The 21,214-nt window shown below is 38.9% G+C and overlaps 3 protein-coding genes across 7 annotated transcripts; 1 reads left to right on the top strand and 2 right to left on the bottom strand.

The window, feature by feature from the left end:
- Window positions 1–158: 158 nt before the first annotated feature.
- sfxn4 (sideroflexin 4) lies at window positions 159–4,593 on the bottom strand. Of its 3 annotated transcripts, none has more exons than XM_027014156.2 (14): window positions 4,455–4,593; window positions 4,309–4,374; window positions 3,374–3,436; window positions 3,264–3,290; window positions 3,020–3,074; window positions 2,900–2,925; window positions 2,682–2,735; window positions 2,522–2,584; window positions 2,241–2,309; window positions 2,070–2,160; window positions 1,776–1,891; window positions 1,171–1,256; window positions 943–1,060; window positions 159–830 (listed from the first exon to the last, which is right to left on the bottom strand). In XM_027014156.2, exons 1-14 carry the CDS (start codon window positions 4,491–4,493, stop codon window positions 753–755), a joined length of 951 nt encoding a protein of 316 aa, XP_026869957.2. In that variant the 5' UTR covers window positions 4,494–4,593; the 3' UTR covers window positions 159–752. The 3 variants fall into 3 exon arrangements, with proteins under 3 accessions (XP_026869957.2, XP_026869958.1, XP_026869959.2); XM_027014157.2 differs by having other exon boundaries at window positions 2,070–2,127; XM_027014158.2 differs by lacking the exon at window positions 4,309–4,374.
- An 11-nt stretch (window positions 4,594–4,604) lies between these two features.
- On the top strand, window positions 4,605–8,822 carry prdx3 (peroxiredoxin 3). The gene is made up of 7 exons (XM_027014160.2): window positions 4,605–4,712; window positions 7,218–7,326; window positions 7,437–7,578; window positions 7,877–8,012; window positions 8,179–8,282; window positions 8,457–8,622; window positions 8,770–8,822. The coding sequence occupies exons 1-7, from the start codon at window positions 4,677–4,679 to the stop codon at window positions 8,818–8,820; spliced, it is 744 nt and encodes a 247-aa protein (XP_026869961.2). The 5' UTR covers window positions 4,605–4,676; the 3' UTR covers window positions 8,821–8,822.
- A 255-nt stretch (window positions 8,823–9,077) lies between these two features.
- tm9sf3 (transmembrane 9 superfamily member 3) lies at window positions 9,078–21,169 on the bottom strand. 3 transcript variants are annotated; one of them, XM_027014152.2, is made up of 16 exons: window positions 20,970–21,169; window positions 17,102–17,297; window positions 16,450–16,572; window positions 15,956–16,116; window positions 15,488–15,565; window positions 15,232–15,363; window positions 14,763–14,929; window positions 14,544–14,638; window positions 13,512–13,642; window positions 12,100–12,239; window positions 11,754–11,822; window positions 11,509–11,655; window positions 11,330–11,413; window positions 11,079–11,155; window positions 10,843–10,949; window positions 9,078–10,646 (listed from the first exon to the last, which is right to left on the bottom strand). In XM_027014152.2, the coding sequence occupies exons 1-15, from the start codon at window positions 21,063–21,065 to the stop codon at window positions 10,882–10,884; spliced, it is 1,764 nt and encodes a 587-aa protein (XP_026869953.1). In that variant the 5' UTR covers window positions 21,066–21,169; the 3' UTR covers window positions 9,078–10,646; window positions 10,843–10,881. The 3 variants fall into 3 exon arrangements, with proteins under 3 accessions (XP_026869953.1, XP_026869954.1, XP_026869952.1); XM_027014153.2 differs by having other exon boundaries at window positions 9,078–10,636; XM_027014151.2 differs by having other exon boundaries at window positions 9,078–10,949.
- Between the last annotated feature and the right edge of the window lie 45 nt (window positions 21,170–21,214).

The following is a 21,214-nucleotide window of genomic DNA, read 5'->3' as shown; positions in this document are numbered from 1 at the left end:
GTTTGTGTGATCATTTTAGTCACATTTGATCAGTATAAATAATGCTTTACGCTGTCCCCAATGAGGTTAATATCAGCGCTTTAAAAATATAGGAATATGAAAGCTGAAAGAATACATGTTCAAAAGTGAAGGGTATTTTCTTTTTTATAAAAATTCTTTAAAAATGTCTTTAAAGGGGAGCACCTTTAATTGGCCTTAAATTACTTGTGATGTCTTGTGCCGGAATACACCAGGACTACACAAAGATACAGAGTGCTTTCATAGGGTGTGCTTTAAAAAATATATATATATATATATATATTCTATATGTACTTTTCTTAAATGTTCAGATACAATATCATTTTATGCTGTTTTTCTCACCATCAGTTACATAGCAGTGATCACTAATATCAAAATTGTGCTCTAATGTAAAAGGTTACATAAATAATATTGATAACAGCAATATGAGTTTTAAGGCAATTATCATTTGCATGGTGTTAACAGCAATAGCAACATTATTTTGTTAAATACACTCCAGTGTTGCCCAGATATTAAATCAAACTTTTAGAATCTTTTTTGTCAAGCATTCTGATTTATTGTATATAATAACTTTGTGAAATGCATTCTCCAGTCCAATGTACAAAACCCTTTAGATGAAATCATAAGCAGGAATATAACTGGGAAGGACCACAGGATGTCTACAATAAGATGCTACGCACAGGGGTTGGTGTAGATGCATCACCATCTTGCCAGTGTTGGTTCTGATGTGCTGGTTACAGTCCTCTGTGGTAAAAGAGTTCTCCATCGCTTGTTAAGGCATGCAACTCTTTTTCTAGGTGTTCCTTTTTAATCTTTAAAAAAAATATAGAAACAAAAGTTAAAAGAATTATATTTCTTTTTATACAAAATACATTATTACAATTTGTAATTACATTGTATCCAAACCAGTTTGATGCACATTACCTTGCCAAGTTGTGGAAAAAGACTAAAGGATACAGGGATCATCAATCCGAAAACAATAACAGTACTAATGTGTCTAACAGAAGCAAATAGCATTGGGTTCCTCTGCATGAACTTTGCCCTGAAGTAAAAGAGAGAGAGAGGGTTACTCTTGGGACTGTGAGTGAGATCTGACTAAGATTACCAAATAATACTGAAATTAGTACTAGGTGGCATCGAGTTGTGCAGTACCTCTTAAGAAGGAAATGCAGCAAGCTAGGGACTGTGGTCGTTGTACCAAACAGGGTTGCTCGAGATATAGCAGTTTCCTTTACAGCCTGTGACACAGAGCAAATGGTTGTGCAATGGTGCAAAATTATTTGGCAAAATGTTACAAAGACCTAAAGTATAAAGAGATGACACTCTCTAAAAATATACTCTTGGCATAATTAGAGCACAATTATACTGTATATTATACTAATGGCTTAATTTTAACCAGCTCTTCCAGAAATCTAACTTTTGACAGCTTCCATGCAGTAGAATTCATCTCACACTTAATACTGCACTCAAAAAAGCATAAAGAAAATATAAGTATTAAGAAAGAAAATTAAGAAAAATAAATAAATACAACACAACATCAATCCACTGAAGTACTCTGAACAGAACATGGAATGCAACGTTGACACAATTGATGATGATGATGATGATGATGATGATATCATATTTAGTCATTACATAGTGAAGAACTGAACCTACATCTTAATTCTCATATCAGCTCATATCAGCAATGGTGCCCCTTTATAAAGCAATCCCTCTCTGTGCACCCACATTCAAACTGGCTTCAACTGCATTCTCACCTTGGCTCCAGCTTCCTTTGAGACACCAACAGAATTCCCATTAGAATCAAAAATCTGTATTCCATTCTCCGATTCCTCACTTCTCACAACCAACACACTGAAGGCAGCCAAACCAGCTAGCAAGCAAAGATCCATATTACTTACATTTAAAATTCAAATACATTTAAAATCCACTTTACAACAAATGAGCGAAGCTGGAACATTGGGCATAGTATCAGCCAACAACATAATGGCATATGAATGACCATAAATAACATTAAAGAATGACATGGTGCAGAAGGGAGTTTTGCTGACCTGACAGTGGGATGGGGAGCACCGACCTACAGAAGACCTGAGCTGCAGCACTGATGGCCTGCAGGTGCCAGAGTATAATTTGAGGAAGGGCCTAATAAGTATGTAAAAAGAAACAGTTGATATGGACCTCATAGAATTAGATTTATTTGTATAGAATAAAACAAATCTCACCCCTGCAACTGCTGCATAAGTAACTGTTCCAGTGATGAGAAGGGACTGATTCAGTGTCGTTTTCTTTTCCTTTACAAAATCAAAAGATTAACTTTTTGCTAAATATACTTTACGCCCCATTTTTTACAATCAAATAGTCAAACATGGCTCAAAATTTGCTCTAGAGAACATCCAAATCTATAAAAAATATCCTATTTAAAAACAGCAGAAATCAGTGATTTATTTATAGTGGTCTGGTTTTGAAAAGAAAATTTAAAAAAATAAAAAGCATTCTTGATTACCGATGTAGCTGTTGCATTCCTGTTGGCATGGTTGAACCCTGCACTGTAACTCTGAAGCAAAAACTGCAGATTGCAGATGCAAAAGATTCACAATCTCGGCTGGGAAAACAAACTACATTTCAAAAACAAAAAGAAAAGTAACATTTGAAAACATATTTACATGCCAGAACAAGGTGGGCTTGACTCCTTTATGGGGCATAAAACTTGCTAAAACCTAGAGAACAGAAGAGCAAGAGTAGATTAGTTATTTAAGGATATAGGGAAGGAACTGACCAAGATTCAGTATTTTATATACGGATATTGCTATACTTCAATGTACTGTTTGATGTACCAGGAAAACTCTTACAAATACTACTAATGCATATTATTAACACTCACCAAAGGCAATGATATAGGCATGTAGGCTGTAAAAGAAGCCAAAGAAAACTATTGACCCCCATGTTAAAAAAGTTACCCAATTGTTCCAGTTTTGGCATTCAGAGAGCACAGCATCATTACCTTGAGGTCGAAAGATGGGGGAAATCAATGATCCAGTGTCAGTATGGAAAGATGACTAGGAGCAGCAAAAAATGCTCAGTTTTAGATTTTAAATACAACTGTCTCTAAAACAATCTCAGCAATTTCAGATGATATTTTTATTTATAAAAGTACTTTATTTCTTTATGGAGGCACTATGTGAAAATTTCACATAAACAGATAATGTAAAGTAGCCATTGTAGTATGTAAGGTAATAGCAGCTTACTAGAGATAGCAGCCATGCATCATCAACCTAGAGAAATAAACATAAAGACAAATATAAAGACAGAGTATGAGCGGGAAAAAAAAATGTTTCATGACAATCTCTTAGCCTACTTTTCCATTCTTCTGTTCCTTCTCCTCACTCCTGAGCAGAGAGCGAGCTTTCTCAATATCAGCCTGAGAGCACAGACAAAGATATTTGTAATCACAGTACTGCTGGTTTTACAAAACTTCAGATTAACATTTGTAAACTCTGGAACTCCTTTTGCAATACACAATTCACATAAAGATTAAAATACAATAACTGAACAACTGTAGCTATATTTATATTTTACATATATTTATATTTTACATAAAATTGAACATAATACATTTATTTTGGAATATGCTATGGTTGTTCCTGCTGTGAGTGTTTCCAGATTCTATGTGTTCTTCTGTGAAGTAGGGTTTTATTAGCTTACACAAACTGTACCGATGAAGTGATTTGTGCACATGTGTTATGGTGACCACGTTAAATGTCAGTGAAGCCCTTTTGTGCCTAAACTCAGAATAAGATTTTCCACTCAGTGTGTTTAGTTTTATGGTTTTTATATTGTATTAACAAACTTGTGGTCTGCCCTGGTACTGGTGATGTTGCTATTCAAAAAAAACTTAAGGTGGTATCTGTTACAACAGCAAGGCATGGAAAATATGCATTAATGCATAAACCACATGCTCAGAAACTATTGCACCAGCACATAATGCTTAAAACCCTTAATAAAGCTTCTGCATGGAACACTGTCAGTTATATCTGCATTGTTTGTAAACAGTAAAACAAACCATTTCATATGTTTTGTTAAGGTATGTATTTGGAAAACTGTTAACGGTGAACTGGAATTATACCACACTTTGTATTCAAACAAACCTCGCTGACTGCGGATTTAATGTTGAACAGCATCAGAGGTCATTTATAGCCAGAAAAAAAGAATTTCGAATTGGATATACAGCACATGAAAACATGACTTTAGACTATCAAACCTAGCATCACACGGAGATCTCCACCGACTCACATCAGATGACAGGATGAATGTAGGGTCTAGAATACTCAACCAAAGGCGCAGTCTGCTCAGGAAAGTCTAGAAAACATGGCAGAAAATAAGGACGCGACAGTCTGCGCTAAACCTTAACAAAAGATCATGAGCAGTGCGCTTCGCACCTTCCCGTTGCTCTGCCAGTATTCCAGATTGAGGTCCATTTGACCAAGCGCAGCGTTGCGGGGTCCAGATGGTCAGGTAAGAACCACATGCAACCTGCCAGCATGCCTCCGGTGCTCCCCAAAAAACCCCTCCGCAGAGGTCACGTGTGTCACGGGCGGGCCTCGCGCGCGGCTGTTGCGTCATAAACGGTCGCGGGCAGATTCGCATGCAAACGTTGAAAGATGGCGGCCTCCATGGTGAGATGTCTGGGCACTTTGGTGAGTGGCGTAGGTTGGAGGCTCGTTGGAGGCTCGTTGGAGTCGCAGGCTTGCGTTATCCGTTGAGCTCGTAGAAGCGAAGCGCTCTGCGTGTTCTCACCTTCTGCGCCGCACGAACGTCTCGTATGCTTTTACCTTCACGCTGCTATCTGACCATGTTTTTCGTAGCTGCTGACACAGCCGAGGTGAATTATGAGTTATAGCTGCTAACGCGGATGTTTCTGTTTCTTAAGTCTGGCTTGCAGAGCTAACTTCATCGTAAAACGGCCTACATCATGCAATCTGCTGAGAGCGCAGCCATCAGTTCAGTTCTCTAGGCCTGAGTTGGTTTTTTGCGATTATTATTATTATTATTATTATTGGATCAAGTTGTATATTTAATGATGTACTTTGTCAAATTGTGTTCACATGCTGCTGTTTTAAATATTAATATATTACTTTAAGCAGTAACAGTGCCGCAGGTAAAGGAAAGTGTAGCCCACGTGATGCCATTGCAGCGCTTTTATCGATCACCTCTCACGTGGCACGTTGCTTTATTTCGAGTGTTCTGTTAATATTTCGGTTGCATTACTTATTTTCATTGCTTTCTTTGTACACACACATTTTTTATATATATATATATATATATATATATATATATATATATAATGTATGTATGTGATGGCACTGGAGAAAAGGCTTGATTTAGCAAAGTCACCTATTACATAAGAAAGCATTTACACCTTCAAGAGCAGAAACATTCAAACTTGCGCCGAAGGAATTGAATTGCAATACAAAATTCCAAAATATTTAATTTTTCATGTCATAAAACTGATTTTATTTTCGTAGACAACTTGGCGATATTGGTTTACTTATATATAAAACTAAAATAGTTAAAATTGGTGAAGAATTAGCGTCGTGTGTCGAGTGGCGACTGCTCAAAATTCCAAAATAATTTCCACGAAATCAGCAATTTTGGCAAAAGACAAAACGCATGTAAAAGAGTAACTCTGAAGATTACGTAAACTGAGTATACTTCCATCGCAGTGGGTGGAGGTAAGGCCACAATGCGTCACTGGCCTCTAAACGTCGCTGCTGCTCTGTTGAAGTAAAGCTGTCTGTAGCAAGAGAATGCGCACAAACATGGTCACCACTCCGGGGGGGGCAGACACTTTATTTTTGCACTGAAAATAAGTGAACAGAAAGGTGCACTGTTCCGCTCCGCTTAGAAAGTTAATAAACAATAAAAATTCTGGTCAAATGGGATGATATGGCCTGTTTTTGAATGTACACACACAGTAGTTTATGCATTGTTTTAGTTGTGTGGGGGGTGTGAGTTCTCAAAGAACTGGCAGTGTGGGGTCAGGAGGAAAGTCTTAATACATGGGTAGAAATTAAGCTGAACTTCCAGATAAATATTGGAAGATTTGTCCAGCTTGGTCTGCACAAATCTACAATACTAAAAATCCAGGGCTTGCTTTGAAAGAAGGTGTTGGAGGGGTTGTTGAATTAACTGCAACATGTTGCAATTCTGCATCTGGTCTTCGTCTGGACATTTACACTTTATGGGTGGATGCTTACTCAAATAGTTTGGAAATGATCAATGAAATAAGTGATGACAGTCATGCACTAAACAACTAAAACAAGACTTTAAAAATTAAAACACTAACACTGTTATTTCTGTAAAAACAGATACTGGTGAGAGGCTTATGTATCATAAACAAAATCACCCTTCCCACAATCAAACAATTATGCTTGCAATATAAGAAGCTTTTCAATTAAGGGACTATAAACTAAGATCAGCACTACTAAAAATGACATTAAGGCAGATGTTACTCCAGCATTTCTTTCCTAAATATAAATAACAACATCTGATTAGGGCTGCAGAGAGACAGGTTTTTGCTCTATAAATAAATTTTGCATCCTTACATGAGCTCATCAAAATGTTTTTTTTAAATTTAGATTTTTGTGTAATGGTTACCTAGATAGCACATGATGAAATACAAACACTTCACTGTAGTCATTACCATACTGACGAGGATTTTGCCCACCAGGCTGTAGCTGAAAATGGAAAATAGAAGATGAGAAACTACACTTTTGACCTTGAAGAGACACTCATGTTGGCATAACAAAATGAATATGTATATTAAATATGTATATTTAATCACATTTTGCCACTGCTGTAACTGAAAACCCGAGTACAAGAGCATAAAAAGATTTGCGAGTGCAGAAAAGCAAGTTTGCATGAGAGCAGGATGTATCTAAGCATGTGGAACAATTTTGTAGCAAAGTAAGTATGAGTGAGCACATGTATATTTTGCATGCGAGCAAATGAAATCCATGAGTGCTGTGTGAATTGCATTTAAGAAATGTTCTCACTATTGGCATTAATCTGCATTAAGTTGTGCACACTTTATTTTGCTGAATGGTCCTTGTGTTTAAAGTTCAGTGAATCTTTTACCCTGTGTTGCACAGGTGTCGAGTGTGGTGGCCTGTGTAAGTTATATGACTGTTCCCCAAATACAGGCAAGCAGATCTGCAGTGAGGACCTTGACCTCGCTAAACAGCGCATCTGTGATAAGGGCTCCAAAAGTGTTCCCTTGTTCTGCTGCACCGCAAGCCACCTTCTCTAGCAGTAAGTTTCATGCAAGGGGGGAAAACGCCAGTTTGCCCTATGTAACATTTTGTATAAATTATGCATTAATTTTTTATTTATTCATTTTTTTTAACTACTCCAAAACACAGGCACTGCTAAATGCGCGCCAGCAGTAACCCAGCATGCACCATTCTTCAAGGGGACAGCTGTCTATAATGGAGAATTCAAAGAGATCAGTCTAGATGATTATAAGGGCAAATACCTGGTCCTGTTTTTCTATCCACTTGATTTGTAAGTCATTTTGTAAATGTAAGATTTTTTTTGGGGGGGGGGGGTCTTTGGCCATAGGTGCAATAGCAGTGCTTACTTTCACTTCAGTCACTTGTCTGGTTACTCTTGCATAATCATATTATTGTAAATACATTAGTATATGTCGGAATGATTTTTCCACACTAGAATGAAATGTTTTGTATTCATTATTATGTGGTTCTTATCTGCTGTCCATAGAATTTAGGTGCAGCCTAATGAGGAAACAAATTAACTCGTGGCTAGTTTTATTTACTTTTTTTTTTTTTTTCCCTCTTTGCAGTACATTTGTCTGCCCCACAGAGATCATCTCTTTCAGTGACAAGGCTAACGAATTTCAGGATATCAACTGTGACGTAGTGGGCGTGTCGGTGGACTCTCACTTCACTCACCTTGCCTGGACAAACACATCTAGGAAGGTAAAGTTCCACTCGTCACTAGATCAGTTTTGGCACCTGGCACAGCCTGTTGGATACATCACTTAATGAGGGCATGATGACCTAAAAAGGGCTTTCATGTTTGTGCATTAGAAATAATAAGCGATGTCACAACCTGAACTTTGGCATCTCGGTTGTTTGCTTATAGACTGGAGGATTAGGAAAAATCCACATCCCTCTGCTGTCTGATCTCAACAAGCAGATCTCCAGAGACTATGGAGTCCTCCTTGAGGGTCCAGGAATAGCTCTGAGGTGTTATGAAGAAACATTGTATTTTATGTAGTTGACAATTTTTATTTATTCTTTGGCACACATTTGTCTGATTTCTTCTAGAATCTTCAGTAACTTTCAGTTAACTCAGTCAGCCAAGACCTTGCAGTATTCAGTTCCTTCTTATCAGTTTTAAAGATAGTTTTCTTCTTTTAGGGGGCTGTTTATTGTTGATCCAAATGGGTTAGTGAGACACATGAGTGTCAACGACCTTCCAGTGGGACGCTCTGTTGAGGAGACATTGCGACTTGTCAAGGCCTTTCAGTTTGTGGAGACACATGGAGTGGTTTGCCCAGCCAGCTGGACCCCAAAGTCACCCACAGTAAGGCTTTCTGCCACCTTCGTTCTTGTGTGAAGATTCCAAACTTGTCATCAAATTGGGCCAAAAAAAAAAAAGAGCTTAATCAAAGGCTAAAGTGTACTTCATGAGTTTCATGAATTTATTATAGCCTTTTTGTTATCGTTTCAGATAAAGCCAACACCGGAGGGCTCAAAGGAGTACTTTGAAAAGGTCAATTAAAAGAAAAAAAAAATCACCTCTGCTTCTACTTGAACATGCAACATGAAAGCACTTGATTTCTGTTAGAATTTAACAAAACAAATCAAAAAAGTAAAACACCCTTTCCTGGATATGTAGCAAACATGTTAGCATTTCAGTAATCTGTGCTTCATCTTAGTGGGGTGTTTTTTCTTAATATCTTGACCGTCATTGCTGCCTGTAAGGTCTTTTGAAGAATTGTAAGAATACATTTAAATATATAACAAGACAGATGAAACTGCCATCACACCATTCTTTTATTCTATTGATTGAAAAGTGCAATCAGTTACAGAGAAAATGTGTGTAATTCTCAAACGTGGTTCCTTATTTGGCTGTCTTTAGGAATTGGGAAATGTATTTCACCAAAATATTAATCGAGATCATTTGTATAATTCAAAACATGCCTATATAACCTCCGTACACAAACTTTATTTTTTTTTTTCCTTTTTACAACAAGGTTTTTGATAGCATGTTTAAAATGTTCCGTTCATGACATGAGGAGGAACCAGAAATCAACTAGAATTTAAGCTGTTTTAGGGGTTAGAAAAATGCTTTTGCCACATCTGACATCTTTAGTTACATACTGTATTTACAAAGCAGGAAAAAAAATTCAGCTTTGCTGGGAGTGCATTTGTGGCACTTCCTGTAGCAATGAAAACATCTAGTAAAGTGTACATTAACGTCTCTTTTTACAGTATGCTTGCAGAAACTCAGCATGTGTCTGACATTCACAATGTTGCTCCTTGTAACGGATATGAGTTAGCATGAGGGTGGCGGCTGTTTACCTAAATGGTGAGCCATTTAAAGCTTTAAATCATAAATGATTTAAAAAAAAAAGTGATACTACTTTGTCTAAGAGCAGCACAGAAGTCAAGCACTTCAGATTTTGGATGTTTTAACAATCTGTATGGCAGATGGGGGAGGACAGTAAATACAAAAATATAACTTGATACATTAGGTGAAAACTTCATGCAATAGCCAAGCTGCAACAGTGCCGCCCACCCCAAGCTAAAAAAAAACAAACAACAAAACAACAACTTTCAGCTGAAGGTCTTTTACAAAAACACCCTGTAATAAATCTGTACAACCAAAATACATTTGGGATCTACATCTACAGTTATATTATTAAGGTTATATACAGGTTTACCCCATCCATATATTATCTTCACAGACTTCATTCAAACCCCAACATTAAAAGACCAAACTTGAAAACACAACATGACCAACACAACCAGTTAAAAATCGGCCAACTACACATCTCTCAGGTGACCAGTCCTACATTAATTTGCTGGGTAGGGAACCATGATAGAACCAAGTAATTTTGACCCAAACTATTTATTTCCAGTCAGCTGATTTCAACTACTTAGTGTAAACTAGTAAAGGAAAAACAACAACAACAACAAAGAAAATGGTGCTATGTGAACAAGTCTGGCTACAGAAAACTGAACACCAAGATTTTAAAAGGGGTGGGGAGGTGGGGGGGAATCCAATGTGATTTTTGTAAATGCAAAAATTATTTATGCTCTTGATGATTCGAGACAATTGCCAAAAACAAGCACACAACGGCATCACTCAAGCTGGTAATACAAAACAGACATGTAAGAGCATGGACACAATCCCAACTCTCCAATATTCTCATATAATAGAACAAAGGCTCTCTATACTTTGGCCTCTTCACTGAAGAGAGCTAGACTATTCCATCCATACAGGTCCATGTTCACTGATGGTGGGTGGGACAGTTGTCAGAGATAGGACCAAGGTTGTGGCTCACCTTCTTCCGTTTTAAACTGCATAAATTCTATGCATTGCTCCAAAGGAAAGAAATGAAACAGTTAATAATAAAAAAAAAAAATTAAAAATAAGTCATTTTATTTCATCTTACATTATGCCCTTGTATACACGTCTTTGCAACCTCGACTTTGAGAAAATGGAAAACTAGACTTGTACAAGATAAGATCACAATCTCTTCTTGCAAAAAAAAAAAAAGAAAGAAAAAACAAACACCTTGTGCCCGCCCCTGCTGAAGGATCCTCTGCAAGTCTGCTAGTCAATTTTGACGTTTGTGTAGATCTTCCTCACGAAGGCACTTGTACCCATATAACCAACTGCTCCTGTTTAAAAGTTTGAGAACATACAAGTTAAGTTTATTTTTAAGTAAATCATTAACTTCTGATAGCGGTCTACTGGAACAATCCCATGTACAAAGTAAATTACTTAAAAAAAAAAAAATTGGCACGTACCACACATGATGCCCAGCGCTGTACTGAACACAGCCATGTAGCCAAAATAAAACGACGTCTGAAACAAGCCGTACATCCTGCACAGGTCAAAAATAGCCATATGTGAAAGCGCTGCTGAGGTTCATCAACATGTAGCAAAGGGTACAGAAGATACAACAGGACCCGTTACAACCATACAGGAACACGTTTAGAGTTGAAAAGAAAATGCCAAGTGGTCAGCTTCCAGTGGAGGACGAGGAGGTCAAACTCACTTTGTTTTGAAGAAATAGTAGTAAAAGGAATACATGTAAACATAGACAGCTGTAGATGCTGCAGAGAGAAAGCTTGTCCACTGCCTGCAAAAGAAAAATCAGTCATTGGTAACTCCGTTTAACAGCTTCATTTACTGAAAAGTTGTTCTTCAGGAGCTCCTAAAGTGAGCAACGCTTACCATCTGTAGTCTTCAGCATTGAGCAGAAAGTAGGTGCAGACAATGGTCACACAGACGGTCACGATACACAAGATCACTAGCACCAGCATCATGAAGCCATACACATAGTAAATCTTATAGGCCCAGAATGACGTGAATATGAAGTACCTGTGGAGAGTGTGGGGCAGGAGAATGGATTTCCTTTACTGGTACTGGTCACCACATATGAGAAAGGAAAACTGAGCAGGACAGAAGAGGAGCCTTACATCTCGATGAATATTGAGCCAAAAGGCAGGATGCCACCCAGGCATACAATGACAGCTGGTTCCATGAACCTAATAAACAAACAAACAAAACCAAAACAACAAACACACTGGGCAATATGCTAATTTAGTATGCTGATAAAACTGTATGTGAGAGGTGTGTAGATACATACAAAACTGTTCCACTATCACATCTGATACGCAAGCATCAGTTTTAATACATTTACCCGATTCCCTCAAAGAGAGAATTAAACTTGCACAATTTTGAAGTGCAGGATGCATTTTGACCTTGGTTATAGGGTACCCTAGTAGATAAGACACGCTATCTAAAGGAAAAGCAAGAGCGTACCACTTCTTCTCCGGGATCGGTCTGGGCACCGCATTTACTCGGCACGGGAAGTTTGGTTGCCCTGACAGATTCCGGCCCAGGATCGTCCCCACCAGGTTCAGAGGTAGGATCACGAAGAAGCAGATGCAGCACACCGCGACCTGGAAACCAGAGAGAGAGACAGGCCGAATCACACAGCCCCTTCACTCCATAGGACGCAGTGAGAGAATCCTCCATCCTTCATCAGAGGAGGGGGGGGAAAAGATTCACTCATGAAGTCTATTTACTAAATACGCATTACTGCTTCATAAAGAAGATTAAAAAAGTTAATTTCAGGCCTCAATACTTCTCTTAGAAAAATATTAAAACTAAACACACAAACATAATTGTGCAAAAGATATCTGTATCAGTCAAAAAAAAAAGCGCTATATCCAACATCAAAAATAGTTCAAGGGACAATTATTTTATGCCTAATAAGGCTGATATTTAAACTGAATTTGAACCGCCACAATTCATGGTTAAGCATCAACAGTAATTCAGTTGGTGGAATTCATCTGACTATCTTTCTATCATGAGCTTGAAGTTTGTTCCAGCCTCTTACCGTGATGAGGGCCTTTAAGCCTGAGCACTGGTACTGAACGGAACCTTTGAAGCTTGACTCTGCACTTTTCTCTTAACCATTTAAATAACCATCTATTACAATTACTCACAGTTATTAAACATTTTCTCCCATATTTCTCTTAGTGGTGTCCAGTGGTTTACTGCAGATAATATTTCTAGTCTGGACACACCTCCCATACGTAGGAAACCTGTCGTTCCTTACACCCTTTCAGACCTCTGGTCACGCAGCCCTGCAGTGGATAGAGTGCAGTGTGTGGAGCAGGCACACCTGCCCACCCTCCTCTAGTGGCTTCTCTGTTTCAGTGTGTTAGTGTAATTATTTTATCTGCTCATTTTGGAGACAGGACAGAGAGAACATGCCAATGTCTCGGATGACATGAACTGCATGTTGAACGTGCACCGAGACCCCGTCTCTGCAACATCTCTGTGCCTCTACAAACTCTGGCATGTCTCATTTGCTTTGAATTAAGATAAGATGAACCCCTCAGATAAGCTGATGACACCATAATCAGATGAAAATCATTCATTCATTTTGATGTAGACATATATAATTTAGGCATATGAAAACATGACAAAGAGAAACCATGCAACATGCCTGATCATTCCACTCCACCCTAATTAAAACACGCCCATGATTCTGACTAATCTCTGATGACCTTGCGGACCATTTTGAACCTATTGATTATTGCAAATTACAAAACCTTCAGAACAAACAAGAGCAAATACAATATGACAACTTGGCTCAAGTGTCTAATTATACCTCAATTTCCAAATCCTGGAAGATGGGCACATGAGGCTGGCCTATCACTCACCATGGTGCCAAATGGGATGGCTCTGGACGCATGGTAGTAAATCGCGATGAAGTTGATGAAGAAGGCAGTGCCACACACCATAGCAGGGATCAGAAAGGCTCCGACGAACATCTGCTTTATCCACCGCCTCCCTGCCCAGACGAACACAGGGCAACATAAATACTCTGCAATAACATGATCGCGTTCAAGCTTGAGCCTTTCAGGATTCATAGGCATCCTCTAGCCTGTACAGAGCAGAATTATGAAAAAATGTATTTCCAAGTTGACAAATCACTTCCATAATTCACACTGAATAAGAGTGTCTACCAAATGCTGTAAAAATCAAAATGACACACGTGTTGAGACATTGCCAATGTTCACACCTGGCATTAACCTGCATCCTGGTTGATTAGATTATAGTGTGAACAATCTTATGCATTATAAATCACTCAAACCACTTTTGGAGGTGGTCTGTGATGCATAAAGCCACAATACACCTGTCGTGTGAACGAAAACGCGTCCTGATGCAACGCTGACGGCAACAAAATACTCCCAATATCAACCATGTCATTTCCATAGCCAAAAAATATATAATTGTGATAGTATTTGCAAATGACTCTGCGTGTAGTTAATAAAGCTATGCTAATGGATGGCTGAACGCAGCTGCTTTTCCTACTTACTTTCGTCTCCTCTCCTGTTCATTCATAAGTGTGCCTAACAGGTGTGACTGAAAAGTTTGCAATGGTCTGTAATGGAATGTAATCATCGATTTCTGTCTGAAAACAAATTCAGTGGAAGAGTGACAGGAAATGTGCACCGAACTTCCTTCAGCATTTTGCCAGTCCCTTGTAAACAAATCACCTAAGGCGCATGTTAATGGAAGGTGTGAACAGGGCCATTAAGTTGCTATGATACCATGCAGTATGGTGACTGAATCTTCACATGTATGCAACACCAGATGCATGATGCGTTTGTCTTTTGGGCCAGGATGATGGATGATGGTGGACACCGGCTCAGAATCAACACTTCAGGCAGACAGTCCAATACTCTTACCCCCTTGTTTTGCATACAGGCTTCCCCCGAAGTACCCGTTCACTGGGGATGTGGCAGCATACACAAATATGGCTGTGCTCAGCATGGACCCCCTCCTACAAGAGGAGAAGAATATACACTATTAATATATCCACAACATTCTAGTAATATAAAAAATACTGGCGTCATCTAAAGGCTTTTCGGTCTGGCACGTTTCTTGAGACGAGCCATGTGACTTACTCGGTGTACAAGTCCTCAAGCATGGCCACAACGATGACAATGAGGGATACTGAGAAGATCTGGCAACCAGAGCCAATAAGGGAGGAGAAGATCAGAGGGTGGCTTGACGGCCGGAACACATCACCGTGGACCTGCTTCCATCCATACTCATCCCCAAGATCTCGATCCTGTTCACAGATGCACAGAGAGAGATGTGATGTCAGAGACTGAGTGCTCTGTGCGCAGCCCCACTAAAGCATGGGTCCAAGAGAAATCAATTCTGTGCCCATTTCCCGAATCAAACAAACTGAGACAAATGATGAAGTGACCACAAGTAAATCAAAGCAACAAACATATACAAATGAATCGTCTAATCTAATTACAAAGTTCATACATATTAATTAGCATATTAGCATTAGAACAATTTTTGTTCAGCCCATTTGAGTAAGGCCCTGGTAATGCAGTTTATTTAGAAACAGTAACTCCTCACCATATCATCCATTTCCTCCTCTTTGCTGTATCTGGCATAGTCTTTCCTTAGTGTCCTCATCAGAATCATAGACACCAGACCCACCAGGAAAATCACCATCATGAAGGAGTTAAATATGGAGAACCAGTGAATCTGCAAGTAGAAAGGGAAAAGAGAAATTGACCAACATTTAGGGGGAAAGTTTCTCTGTACATTACTAAGATTAGCAATCTAGAGATAAATGACAACCATTAGCAATTAAATATTAGGTACTTACTCTGTGCTGAAAAAAGGATGGATCGAGGTATTTATCAAAACGGTCTTCAAATTTCACATCAGATTTTTTCCACTTCACCTACAGCATTGGGGGAAAAAAAGTCAAGAGAAGAAACAGAATTTTTCCAGTAACTCTTACATTTAAGACATTTAGCTGATTCTTTTATCCAAAGTGACTTACAATTCTGACTGAGTACAAGTTGAGCAATTGAGGGTTAAGGGCCTTGCTCAGGGGCCACTCAGGGGCAACTTGGCAGTGCTTGGTCTTGAACCAGCAACCTTCCGATTAGAAATCTAGTACCTTAACCACTGAGCTACCACTGCCGATTTAAATAAGCACACTGACAACTATGTGTCTACAGCTATATATCAGCAGGACCAACATACTAAACTACACTGGGTCAGGTGTATATGGTAAAGACAATATTTACAGGAGATGTGGGGAGAAATTGAGCTTAGATGTACTCACTGAGTAAGACATGGCGATTCTTGTGTTTGGTACAAGCTTGACTTTGCCCTCGCTGGTCAAGTTAACATCCACAATCCTGTTACCATTGAAGCCGATTTCAAGCTTTTTGTAAGTCCAGAGGTAATGGTCTTCCCCGTTCTCATCTGCCTCTCCAACAATGCCTGAGGCACAGTCATCAAATCAGTTTTTCAGTACAAGCAAGGAAGTCTTGGGACACTTTCAGGCTAGCCACATGCTTTCTTAAGGGACATTTAAGAAACATTCCATTGTAACTGACATATACAACACAAAATGACGACTACGACTACTACTTCTGTTACTACTACTAGCAAAATAAGATCAGTGGACCAGGGAGTTTCAGAAAACCAGATACAGCACACACACACACTTTCAGAACTAGTGAGGATACAGCATCTGAGGCTGAGCAAAGTAGATGGGCATTGTGAAGCTCTGAAGGCTGTTTGTACTAAGCACAAAGTTCTTGAACTGCTCACCCCAGATAGGAAGGTCGTCAATGTACATTTGGTACCAGTAGTGGTTCTTGATTGCATAGACGAAAGCATCTCTTTTGGCCTTGTCCAGTTCGATTTCACAGTATGTCGTCTGCATCACTTCCTCTGTGAAGGGAAATACATCAGGTTATTAATTCTCCCCCTTACCTAAAAAGCCATGAATGCACAGGGGAAAAATGCATTACAGTACATTTTACAAAGGATCTTTTCCCATTGTACCCATATGTAAATTCCAATAGGAACACATAACTATGATTGCACTTTCATTACCAGCTGAAAACTGTAGGGATTTTCTCAGATTTAAATGATAATAGACGTAAACAGTGCTTTGGGTTGCTGAAATGCATTTGTTGAAAAGTTCATTTACCGAACAGTCATAGCAACTAAATTCACATATGTGGGCCTATAACACATTGGCAAGCAGGCATGAATCATTTATATTATCCAACTGGTATTATTATTATTACCTAATATTATTATTATTATTATTATTATAATAATTATTATTATTATTATTATCATCATCTAATATTATTATTATTATTATTATTAATAACACTATTGTTATATTATTATTAATACTGCCTGTGTTTTTAAACATGGTGGATGCAAACAATGGCAAAAGGACAGTTACCTTTAAACTTGATGTCTAAGCCACTAAACTCCAGCTCAACTCCCTGCAGAGCCTCTCCCAACGTCTCATGGTAGTGACTGATGGTCTTCTTGATGCCCGCGCAGAACGGCAGGGAGAAGTACTTATATGTCTCCTGCCTGTTGTGATAGGGCCCCACTGTGTTCATCCATAAAACCACCTCCTCTTTGTCTGTGTACTACAAAAACAAAATCAAACACAAAAAGCAAAAAAAAATTATCATCTTGGGAAAAGGTTCTCTTCAGTTACACTGACATGGGCAACGCTTGGTATGTAGGGTCATTATAATTGGCAAACTGTGAGAGGCATGTCCAGTTCCTCATTCAGCTTCCAGCTCAGTGGGTGAGGCAAGCAGCTGTGAAGCCAGGGGGAGCTCCAAACCACCTGCACTCAGGAAGCAGCGGAGTACGTCTGCAACGCTGCCGCCAGCTAGTCAGAAACCCCTCACTTTTTTTTTTTTTTCCAAATAACCCAGGAAGAAAATCAAAGGTTTAATGCATGTGTCAAAATGTGTCACGTCCACTGAACTTAATTCACAAGGTCTTGCATACGGCACTGACAAACTCCTCCAAGTGCAGGATCACGAAAAGGCATAGGTTTTCATGATTTAATGCACCTGATGGAAAAAGGTGAGCTGACAATGGACACACCGTTATCCAATACTTCTCCATTTAGCTCCGGATGACAGGAATAGGCCAGCTACTGCACACAGCTCTGACACCAAGTAAAAATGATCACGGAATAATCCCATCAGGTCACTTAAAAAAATGTAACTGTGGCACACTGACATTTATACAGAAACAAAGACAAAGACATCACACACGGTATGCTTAAACTTCGTTATTGATTTTGACCAATTTAAAAATAACTGTGGCCAGTGATAGGTGAGAATTGAGGGCGAAATTCAAGATCCCAAAAATTTGCCCAAAATTTCAATATCCCACCCTAGTAATGCGATGCAGAATCGAAAGACTCTTAAGAAAGATTAAGGTAATGTGATGCAGTCTAAAGACTCTTAAGAAAGATTAGGGATTTCAAAGATCAGCAGAATGAGTTATGCAGGGATTTAGGAATTTTGACTTTTTTCTTCAAATGACAATCTAATCCACAACCATTAAAGTCTTAGCTCTCACTTACACTAGGCAAACACCTGGCTCATACCCATATCCTGGTTAGAAGAATATATTTTTTCCTTTTTGTTTTAACGTGCCATACATTGCTGGATAAATGATGAGTCACTCACAGTTGTGACACTGAAGTACACAGAGGTGCAGCTCTAGGGGGATAAGAATGGGTAACACTGCTATAGCACCTGATCCAGTTGAACAAGACTAACCCTTCAGCAAGGTGATCCCATAGCCACCTTTTTTTGCATGGTAGACACCAACATTAAATTATGAGACTAGTGGAAGAACTACCTGCATAGATGAGACACACATGGTAAGGGCCAGTCCAAACCATCACTTACTGCTCAAATGAAGTGATGGTTTGGACTGGGAAATGAGATGGACATTTATTTGTCGTGTGACACTCCGTTATTTATAGTCTGTGTTATAACACTTTGGCTTATAAGTAATTCAATGGCCTTTTGGGTTAGAGTGTTGATTGTCAGCTTTGGGGAAAAAATGTTTCCATATCAGTTTACATATTTAGAAATTATAGCACAAGTACATGTTAACATTACTTTAGAATCTTCAAGATGGACACACATTATGATCACTAAAAGGTGTTTGATTTTTTAAAACTCTTGTGCAAGTCAAATGAGTTGTGAGGCACTTCGCTGAATTTGACCATGAAACGCATTTCTTTTTAGGCGTCAGAATTCGGATGGTGCTGTTCTCATCGACATTAAAGAAAGCAAGTACAATTAAGCACCTCTTGCTCAAGACAGACATACAATGTTTTCCACACCATTTTTAAAGTTCATCTTAGTCTCATTCATCCATTCCTTTTTCCTAATACAATTGGGCCAATTCATTTGTGAGACCTGTTGGAGGTTTTCATCCTGGGTGTTTAATCCAAAGTTCTGCAGAGAATGTTTTCAGCAAAGCACACATTCATGCCTGTTCCCAATACACCAAACTGTCATCCAAGTGCTTTTCACAAATGAAAAGATTCAATAACTTATGACTATATTCTTTGGTCTGTAATAGATTTTGCCATTGTACCATCTTAAGAGCAGGTTTTTTTTCTTTTCATCTAATGATTTTTAGCACTCTTATTACCTGAGTACAGGACACCTGACATGTATTAAAACTATTGCCATGTCGGTCACCAACAACACACTCCAAAAGCAAATATTACTATTAAAAGTTTGCTCTCTCAAATGAATGGCTCAAGAACAAACCTTACCAATAAGAAAAATAGTAAAGTCCTTTTCCAGACGCTATAACAGTGCACTACATATAACAAAGCACTACATGACACTGTCTGTGAGCCCCACATTATGGGGTCATTTGAGTTAAGTAAGGGTCTGCCACAAAAGGTACTGTGCACCACACAGCATGAATAAAGAAATCTTTAATGTGTCTATAGCGTGTTTCACGAGAAAGACATCAATATGGAAATCATCATAGGATGTCTTTTCTCTCACTGTGAAATACAGACTGCCCCCGATGCAGTACTATAAATGTTTGAAGACTTAGACATCTGAACCATGGTCTGTATGAGGAGAGAAAATGAGACTCAGCACATGGGAGGCTAAAAGGTACTCTATGTTTGATTTTGAGTAACAAAAAAGAGTGGGAGGTGGATAACGAGAAAGAGAGACAATGTAAATTTTCCTTAAGAATGGAAACAAAAACCTACAGACAAAAATCTGGCAAAGCAGTCGAGAGCCGTATAAATAACTCGCAGGCAATATTCTAAATATATAATTATGCACCTAACCAAAATTATACAATCAGCTGGCTAGTAGTCGAGGTGTAATCGTAAACTCTCATTGGGATCTGACAATACATTCACTGTTCAGCACACTAGCGCATTCAAAGATCAGTTATTCAAGAGAAGACGACCAACACGGACAGAAAGCCAGTTGATCGGACTCATTCTTAGCTAACGTTAGCCATCTTTCACACATTTGCACTGCTTTTTCAGGCTTTACTCGAGTCTGCCACCGACTGATATAGTGTTAAAACATTTTTCAAGACCGTTCTTGAAAAGAAAAAAACAGTTCCTTATACTGATCGATCGTGTGTGGTGTGTGTGTGTGTGCTTGTTTTATTTAGCATTGCGTTGCGAATTTTAAGCAACAGAAATTAAACTATAACCAAACCGATGGATTAGTTTGTGTCACCGTGTCCTGATCCTGGCTAACTACCGTGTCGGGCCTACACGATCCGGATGTGTGTGATTGTGCACAGGCGGACATATTAACCAGCGAGCAAATCATAGCTATCTTAGCTTAGCCTAGCCCATCTTAGCTTTCTGCCTATGCCGACTTTATTGATTCGGGTTAACTAGAAAGCAATAGATTTTGCACACTACTCGGTTACAATAACAACATAAGATGTTAATCTTACTTCAAATCAGACCGCTCGTAATCAAACGGTCTTTTGTGCATTTAACTGGCCAGCTGGCTGTGGGAGTGACAGTATTTAGAGAGCTAAAGTTAGCAGGCTAGCTAACTTGCTAGCTAGCATTCATCAAGCTGGTTTCTGTCTCAGTATCAGCATCAAGGACGAAGAAAACCGGAGCTAGACAACTTTACACAACATACGTGGCCATCGACCCGGCGAACTGATTTTCATATTCAGCTGTGTTAAGTATTGTTTTGTTAAAACTCTTCTGTTAACACTTATCAACCGTCCGGCTAATAAGACAAGGCTTCTCGGCCCGAAAACATTCTTACCGTGTGTTCATGTTCATCCGCTCGCACAGGCACTAATAAACTTAAAACCGGCAGTAAGACCGCTACTGCGTTCCTCCACCTGAATGGCACCATCATTATCTAGGAAAGTTTTCCGATTAATTTGGGATATTAGCTTTTTTGGAAATATCCCACCTCCCTTCTTCCTGGTTCTGACAGTGGTTGTCTTGGGATCTTCTCATACGAATATGTCGCAAAGCGTTTCACGAATAGTCATCGCATTCCGC

Source organism: Electrophorus electricus, chromosome 11 (assembly GCF_013358815.1).
Source record: "Electrophorus electricus isolate fEleEle1 chromosome 11, fEleEle1.pri, whole genome shotgun sequence".
Lineage (NCBI taxonomy): Eukaryota > Metazoa > Chordata > Actinopteri > Gymnotiformes > Gymnotidae > Electrophorus > Electrophorus electricus.
The sequence above is the reverse complement of the archived record's forward strand: the minus strand, read 5'-3'. Positions and strand labels throughout refer to the sequence as shown.

Bases quoted from the DNA above. Each gene is read 5' to 3' on its own strand.
- sfxn4 (XM_027014156.2), bottom strand. From the start codon at position 4,493: ATGGACCTCAATCTGGAATACTGGCAGAGCAACGGGAAG. The intron at 3,291-3,373 runs GTAGGCTAAGAG...TTATTTCTCTAG, and splicing joins AGGAACAGAAGAATGGAAAA to GTTGATGATGCATGGCTGCT. The intron at 2,585-2,681 runs GTAAATATGTTT...TGCAATCTGCAG, and splicing joins AGCCCACCTTGTTCTGGCAT to TTTTTGCTTCAGAGTTACAG.
- prdx3 (XM_027014160.2), top strand. From the start codon at position 4,677: ATGGCGGCCTCCATGGTGAGATGTCTGGGCACTTTG. The intron at 7,327-7,436 runs GTAAGTTTCATG...TCCAAAACACAG, and splicing joins GCAAGCCACCTTCTCTAGCA to GCACTGCTAAATGCGCGCCA. The intron at 7,579-7,876 runs GTAAGTCATTTT...CCCTCTTTGCAG, and splicing joins TTTTTCTATCCACTTGATTT to TACATTTGTCTGCCCCACAG.
- tm9sf3 (XM_027014151.2), bottom strand. From the start codon at position 21,065: ATGATGGTGCCATTCAGGTGGAGGAACGCAGTAGCGGTCTTACTGCCG. The intron at 12,240-13,511 runs GTGAGTGATAGG...TCTGGTTTCCAG, and splicing joins CCATCCCATTTGGCACCATG to GTCGCGGTGTGCTGCATCTG. The intron at 11,414-11,508 runs GTAAGCGTTGCT...TTTCTTTTGCAG, and splicing joins AATGCTGAAGACTACAGATG to GCAGTGGACAAGCTTTCTCT.